Consider the following 8,074-nt stretch of genomic DNA (forward strand, 5'->3'; position numbering starts at 1 on the left):
CTGGTTACATGGTGGAGATGACCATGAGCATATTTTCTCACAGACTGGACACTCCTGGGTCTGTTTCTCTTCCCACCAGGTCTGCACGCATGCTCTACAGAAGCTGTGGCTACATGACAGGAGCACTGGATCCTTGAAGATCTCATTGCAGACAGGACAATGCAGATCAGCCTCTGAACAATAATGAGCCATTTTACTCAGAGAGACTCTCGAGAAGCAGACACAGTTGAGGTTAGACTTCTTCTTTCACACAGTTTCCCGTAACTTACTCTGACTGAATGTGTTTTCTGAAGCTCTGTGGATGTGCAGTCAGAACCTGGTTGAAGTAGCAGTAATCAAATATTCCCTGTATCCCCTCCTGAAGATGTTGTCTCTGAATGGAAGCAGTTTATTTGATTCTTCTCACAGTGGAAATGATCTCCTGTCTGTGTGTGTCAGTGTGAGACTCTGAAGAGAAAGCCTACCTGCTTCCTGTGCTGTGTGTTGCACTAGGTGGAGCTTCATTGGTCTCTTTGTGGTTTTTAAGTCTGACAATAGCAGAGATGATAAAGTCTGAGCCACACAGACAAAGTGTTACAATGCCTATGAAAAGGTATTCAGTTTTAAAACATGATAAGAATTTAATATGTACATGGTTGTAAATGTTTTTATTAAACCATGCTCCACTTCCTGTTCCTATTGTTATGTATTATTTCTATTTACATTTGTTTGTCTTACTGACCTGTTAGTGATTAATTTTCATACAGTCACTTATTTTACATTATATATTTTTATTTGATTGACATTACTTCTTTATGAAATATTTTTTCGCTTTGACATTGAAAATATTTTTATTTGTCATTTTTTTAAATCAAAAAGTCAAATCATATTGATCACAGTTGATTTATAAAATCAATTAAAGTGGAAAATATCCAAGGGGGTGAATACTTTTTATAGGCACTGTATGCATGATCTTGTCTTCTGGGTTCAGTTTCCCTCCATTGCACCACCTGTTGCAGGTCTGTATACAAAAACAGTCAGGGCCCTGAGAGGCCCAGTAAATGGACCCTCTGCAGATATAATTTGATTATACTAAGGCATGCACATGGTTATTAGCCTTAGTGATGCACTCTTCATGGACCTGGCTTTGATCAGCTTCTGGGAATATTTAAAAAATAGTTTTAAGTTGTTATTATTTTCATCAAAAACCGTATCCAGCTCCCTTCTTTCTTTTTATTTTGAATGGACCAATTTTTGGGGTTTGGCTGAGCCCCAGACTTTCCCCTTTATCCCACCTTATGGGCAGCCTTAACCTTAATGATGTTTTATTCATGAATCAGCTAATTCAAAAAGCCAGGTTTTTTTTAATGTGAACAAAAAGATATGGATATTTTTTCAGAGCTGTTCTATATCATTGTTTTTCTTTTCTATTAAAATGTATTTAACCAGGAGAACCTCACTGAGATCAAGAAGCTCATTTACAAGAGTGTCCTAGCCAAGAGAGGGCAGCAGCACAATCAACAGAGTTAGTCATAAACACAAATCAGACAGAGTGATGTCACAGAGCAATAAGTCATCTACAGCACCTCCAAAAACTATAATTTACCTTTAAAAACATTCAAAGAGACCAGCTGATTCCAGGCTGTAGGAGCAACCTGAAACTCCTGTTACCCACTACAAGATGGACTCTGGGCACAGATACCAAAAGTAAATTTTGTGACTGAGTCACTGAGTGAAGACTGAAGGTTCCAACATTTTTTACATGAAAGTTATTAGTTAACCATTATAATCGTAGTATATTTTGTGTGTGTCTGTGTTGATTGATTGGTAGGGTGGATCTCTACTTCACACTACTCTACCACAGCTACACCATGCATTAAAGACTCATGCTTGATCAGTGTTTTATATCAGCTGTGTCATACAGCCCAGCCAGTAAGCAGATAACATCTGACCTGCAAGGTGTTTTGGGGAGAAGGTATATTTCCTAAAATAATTACATGATATTTACAATATTTGAAAATTGGAGTAAAATACCAGCACAAGTATCAATCATACATCATGACACTGCTAAATTTGGTCAAGTTTAGCCAAAGCGGTACCGAATGAAGAGGCCTTTGGAGGCCGAACCCAAATCTTTACCATGCACAGAAGGCCTGTCAAGCTTTTAGCAGAGGCTAGTATGCCAAAGTGGTGTTCTTACTGGAACCATCTAACAACCTATTCTCCAAATGTTTAGAGCAGGGTGTTGAATATTTCTCTTTCACAAAGCCATGAAAGGATAGGTCTTCACAGAGTTATCTAACACTGGTGGATCAGCACCGTCAGATAACTCCAACACTGAAGACCGTTTCACTCAGGATGGAGTTAAAATTAACCCAGAAATGTTCAAATGTCAGATATCAGCACTCCAATTTTTGCAGCTGTTTTAGGGTGTGATGTGAAATCAGTCTCTCTCTTTGTGCTACTGTGTAGTCAACAGAGGTGGAAAAAGTAAATGAGTATTGTAAAAGTAAATTTACCCTAGTTACAATTTACTTGAGTAAGATAAAAGTTATGATTTCAAAATGTACCCAAGAAAGTACAAGTACACGAATAAACTACCGAATTATAGTAATTTGAGTAAATGTAAGTATTTACTTTCCAGCGCTGGACTGGCCATTACAAAGAATGCTCTGCCTTCATGTTGTGTGGACATGAGAACTGATAGCTGCTGGAAAGTTCTGCATCTGATAAAAACTAGTGCAGCTGACCACAGCACATCCATGCAGCCCCAACATGCACACAGGCGTGACACTTCTGTGCCTGATAGAAACCACTGCAACAGACAACAAAACCCCAGTGTGCACAAAGGTACGTGACAGTTCTGTACCTGACAGAGAAACCATTTGACTTCATATTGTGTGGACATAAAGCTGATAGCTGCTGATAGAAACCAGTACAGCAGTCCACAGACCTTCTGTTCAACAACCCCAACCTACAAAAAGGTACGCAGGCCCATTCAGCACTGCCTGAATTCCATTTATATTTAAAACCTTGTTTCAGAACAAAATATGTTAAAACAGCAGGAGAGATTTCTTTAAAATTAATGCTACCTAGAGTTTGTATCCAGCTGATCTTAGGATCAAGATTCTCGGAGTTCTTTATTATCACAGTAGAGAACAATTTGCTAGGCAGTCAACAGTGAAACAAATCATTTCATCAAACACAGCCAACCATCAGGCCATCAAATAAACACACAGAACAACAATAAATAACAGCAGGGCAATAAGGGATAAAAATTTTGATGAAAACCATAAACAAGATGACAATTATTTATTCAAAAAGGCATTGGCAGCGGGTAAAAAATTACTTTCTTGAGTTTATTTTTCCTGCAAGCTGGCATAGAGAATCTGCAGCCAGATTGGAGCAACTTAAACTCTGAGAGCAGAGGACGGCTGTGATCAGCCTAGACTGACTGGGAGAGTCTCTGTGCAAGTATGTCAAATCATTCAGCAGTGGACCAAGAATTTTTCCACAAACTTTGACAAAGCCTAGCCTCTCATTTTGATTTTTAATGTTAAGAGACCGAGTGATAAAAGAGAAGGATTTGACAGATTTAATAAAATAAGAGTAAAAAATTTTCATAAAAGTGTTGTCAACAATAAAATTCAGCTTCTGCTTGAAGATTAGAAGCCAATTTATTATCAGTAACAGTACACAAGTATTTATAATGCTGCCCAACCTCAACAGCATGGTTGTTAATCATTGCAGGAGACACAATGGAAGGATTTTCCCTCAAATTCACTATCATTTCTTTGCTCTTAGAGACATTAATATTCAGCAAGGAGGACCTACACTACTCAGTAAATTGTGACACAACAGGCCTGTGATCAGAATCGTCAGCGCTGAGAAAAGATACGATGACAGAGTCACCTGCAACCTTAATTTTGTTACCCTGATAGCTGGTCACTTCACTGATGGTCCTCCTGACTCTGCGATTGGCTACTGAACTTAGGAAACCAAACCAACCAAACTCACATAAGCAGAGGGCCGTGCATGAAGAGTGATAAAGGAGAGAGCTTTCTGGGTCCCAGTCAAACTGGGGGATTATGGAGGTTAACAAAACCATGATCCTTCGTCAAGTTATGCCGTGATATTGATATTCTATTTTAAACATCAATAACAACCAATCTTATCGAAGCATCAAAAATGAATGACTATCTATGGCACAGGTGTCAAACTCAAGGCCCGGGGGCCAAATCCGTCCCATGGAACAGTTAAATCCAGCCCGCAAGATGATCTCAAGATGATCTTATATTTCTGTTATAACTGGTACATCAGTAAAAGGACTGCAGATTTCCTCAAGTATAAAAATGTAAACATATCCTTGATGATTTAAGATATCCTTGCTAAGCCACAGAATCTGAAAAAGTAAGGAGTAAAAATATTTAGATAAGAAGTCAGGAATGTAAGAAACTAAATTAATTTTTGTTTTAATTTCACATTTTCAATTCAGCATCTCACAATTAGGACTCAAATTTAGGATTTTGATTTTTAATTTCATACTTTGAGTACTTCAACATTTAATTTTGACTTCTCATATAATATTTTGAGCTTTAAGATTCATAGTTTTAATTTTTTTAGTGTTACTTTGACCTTTTTAACTTATTATTTTGACTTCTTTCTAATATATTTGCCATTAAAAAAACAATATTTTTCTATTTGTTTCATGTTTTTACCTTTTTGAATGAATACATTTATTTTTCTCAGATTGTGAGCCTTTAAACTTATCTTTTAAATTTTTCAAATGTCAAAATCATTTAATCATCTGTGCTATTTTTTTTTTTTTTTTTTTTTTTTTTTTTTTTTCATATTTTATAACCGGTGAAACAAGGTTGACAGTTTCTGGTTTAAAAGGTGACCCTGTTAGGCCCTCAGATTAGTCCTGAATCAAGAATCCAGCCCCTGCTGTGATCGAGTTTGACACCCCTGATCTAATAGCCTTTATCAAAATGCAAAACTCTTCTCTGAAAATAAAATAACCTTTTTATTGGTATTGTGAACAATGTGGATGGAAATGCTGAACTAAAGGATCAGGAAAGTAATGACATACTTTAAAGCTAGGTCATAATGAGCAAAAATGTCAGGATGCCAGAAAATAAAGTAGATGAAACTTAGACTGTTTTTGTTCTCTTTATTTTCTTTTTTTAAGAATAGGATAATTGTGAAAAGAGACACAAGATGGGTGAAAAGTGGAAAAAGTGGCAGAGTGGGTTTAGGTAGCAAAAGTGGGTAAAGAGTGGCCAAAAACATTGCAAAAAGTGCCAAAAATGATATATAAGAGACAAAACTCTTGAAATTGCACAAATGGGTGAAAGGGGGCAAAAAGTTGCAAAACGATTGCAAAAGTGTGCAAAAAAATGGCAAAGAAGTAGTAAAATATTAAAGTTTGAGGAAGTGGCAAAAATGGGTTAAAAAATGGGAAAAACTATTTAAAAGTAACAAAAAAAATCCTCAAACCAAACACAAAAAAGTGGCAAAAATGGGTGGAACGTAGCAAAAATGAGTTTTAAAAATAGGCAGGAAAATGGAAATAGTGGAAGAAAAGTGGAAAAAGGGGCAAAAAGGGTTTAGGTGGCAAGAAGAAGTGGCAAATATTGGCTCAAAAGTGACAAAAAATATTGCAGAAACAGGCATAAAATGGCAAAATGACTTACAAGAGGCAAAAATAATGAAAATCTGCAAAAACAAAGACAAAACTTGATGAAAATGGGAAAAACTGGCTGAAAGGGTTGGGATGGAAAAATGAAGTGACAGATGGGATAAAAGTGGCAAAAATACATAGTGAAAAAAACAATAACAATATTATTCATAAACATAAAAAATAAAATGAAAAAAGAGTGGTAAAAAAGGTTAAAGTTGTAAGATGAGATGGCAAAAATAGGTAAAAAAAAAAAAAAGCAAAATGCAGAAAAAATGGTGAAAAGATCAAGGTGGCTAAAAAAAAAAAAAAATAGGCAAAAAAAAAATAGAAAGTGGAAAAAGTTCTAAAAAAGTGGCAAAAAAGTTTTGAATAATGACAACAGACAAAGTGAATTTAGAATGATTTATGACTTTTAATACACTCAAACATTGTGACATGTTTTAATCCCAAGAATTGTTGAGAAAAGAGTGAGGCTAACAAATCTATCTTACATGTGCTCCACAAACATTTAAAGAAGTCAGTGCAAATTGTCTATAAGATATTAAGTCATTTTTTTCACATTGCATTCTCCTTTACAGTTTAAGAAGATGTCAGATTTAAAAAAAAGCAAAAATCATGATGCAAAATTCAAGAACAACATTTGAGCAGTTATTTCAATAACTTCATCATCATACAGCAGTAATCTCCAAAGTTGGGGTCGAGACCCCCCAAGGGTTTGTGAGACACTGAAAGGGGTGTTGCCAGATGCTTTCCATAAAAAAAAGTGGCATTTTAAAATGATATGAAATTGTATACTTTACCTATTACTGTAACAATATATACATAAAATTAGTTCATGTTATGATACAACCATAGACATTAGAGGAATTTATACTGAAATCACAGTAATAGTGTAAAATAGTTAAATAGTTTAAAAATAATTCTACAAATGAAAAGGCTGAAAAGTTTGGAATCTTTTGATCTACTGAACCCTTAATGTTCAACTTTGACACAAACCTTCATTGGTGATATCCTGAGAGGGTGCGAATTTGATGTTCCAACAGAAATAAATGGAAACAGCTTTTCAGTGAAAGTGTGTGAAGGTGTGGATGTGTGTGTCAGTGTAAGGATCAGAGAATGACAGCTCTCCTCTGTCCCAGTCCAGACTCACTCTGATTCTTTGGGCCCATATGCTCTCTGAAACTTCATCTTCACCTAAAGGAGAGAATGCTGTATATTCATAATCAGTAAAATATATCCCCCATGAGCCTATAGTAATACCGTTGTGTGACTTCTCATGCACATCCACAGACCAACCATAATTCCAATCAATCCTGATGTCCCAGCTGTGACACCCTGAGTCGAAGCCTTCAGAGCCCTCTGCAACACCCTCACCTTCTCTCACACCAGTCAGGTCTTCAGACAGCGTGATGTGAGTTGTGTTTGGGTCAAAAATCACAGGACTGTATGAGACCAAGTCATTCATCTTGCTCCAGATGTTGAACCTCAGATTGCCCAGGTGTTTGGCCACATCTATCACAGCTCCAGCGGGCAGCTGTGGATCCTCCAGCTGGGAGCACTGCTTGACTCTTTCCACTGCAGCCTTGCAGCTTTTCAGGAAGAAGACATCTTCAGTTCTCAGCTCTTCCTCTGTGGCTCTGACTGTGTCAGAAAGAGCTGCTGTCTCTCTGCTCAGGGCTTCCACCTCCTTCTTTATCCTGTGAATCTTCTGCTCCTCCTCCTCTCTAAGTGCAGAGATTCTGGCCTCCTCCTCCTCCTCTAGAAACTGATGAAGTTTCTTAAAATGCTCCTTTATCTGCTGCTCTGTGTTTGCAGCCTGGGTCTCGATGAGTTTTCTAGCTTTGTCACAGTCTTCTTTGATGTTCTTAAATTTATTAAGCTTGTACTGAAGGGTCTCCAGTAATTTCTGGAGCTTGTTCTTGAAATCTTTAGCAGCTTCATAGATGGGCCTCATTGTGTGGTTGGTGTGTATTCTAGAGTCTCTGCAGATGACACATGCCGGCTGATGATGATCCAGACAGAACAGCTTGAGTTTTTCTAAGTGTAGACAGCAGAGAACTGCAGATTCTGCCCAAGCTTTCTGCTCTAAGTATTCCTCACACTGGTTCTTTAACATCTGGTTACATGGTGGAGTTGACCATAAGTATGTTTTCTCACAGACTGGACACTCCTGGGTCTGTTTCTCTTCCCACCAGGTCTGCACGCATGCTCTACAGAAGCTGTGGCTACATGACAGGAGTACCGGATCCTTGAAGATCTCATTGCAGACAGGACAATGCAGATCGGCCTCCGAACAATAATGAGCCATTTTACTCAGAGAGACTCTCGAGAAGCAGACACAGTTGAGGTTAGACTTCTTCTTTCACACAGTTTCCTGTAACTTACTCTGACTGAATGTGTTTTCTGAAGCTC

At 37.4% G+C, this 8,074-nt stretch overlaps 1 protein-coding gene across 1 annotated transcript; it reads right to left on the reverse strand.

Moving 5' to 3' along the window:
* Positions 1 to 6,725: 6,725 nt before the first annotated feature.
* LOC121513500 (E3 ubiquitin-protein ligase TRIM35-like) lies at positions 6,726 to 7,778 on the reverse strand. Its single transcript, XM_041793291.1, has 2 exons — positions 6,959 to 7,778; positions 6,726 to 6,856 (listed from the first exon to the last, which is right to left on the reverse strand). The coding sequence occupies exons 1-2, from the start codon at positions 7,776 to 7,778 to the stop codon at positions 6,726 to 6,728; spliced, it is 951 nt and encodes a 316-aa protein (XP_041649225.1).
* Between the last annotated feature and the right edge of the window lie 296 nt (positions 7,779 to 8,074).

The sequence above is a fragment of the Cheilinus undulatus genome, linkage group 8, assembly GCF_018320785.1.
Source record: "Cheilinus undulatus linkage group 8, ASM1832078v1, whole genome shotgun sequence".
Taxonomy (NCBI): domain Eukaryota; kingdom Metazoa; phylum Chordata; class Actinopteri; order Labriformes; family Labridae; genus Cheilinus; species Cheilinus undulatus.

Bases quoted from the DNA above. Each gene is read 5' to 3' on its own strand.
- LOC121513500 (XM_041793291.1), bottom strand. From the start codon at position 7,778: ATGTTAAAGAACCAGTGTGAGGAATACTTAGAGCAGAAAGCTTGGGCA. The intron at 6,857-6,958 runs GTTGGTCTGTGG...TCTCTCCTTTAG, and splicing joins CAGGATTGATTGGAATTATG to GTGAAGATGAAGTTTCAGAG.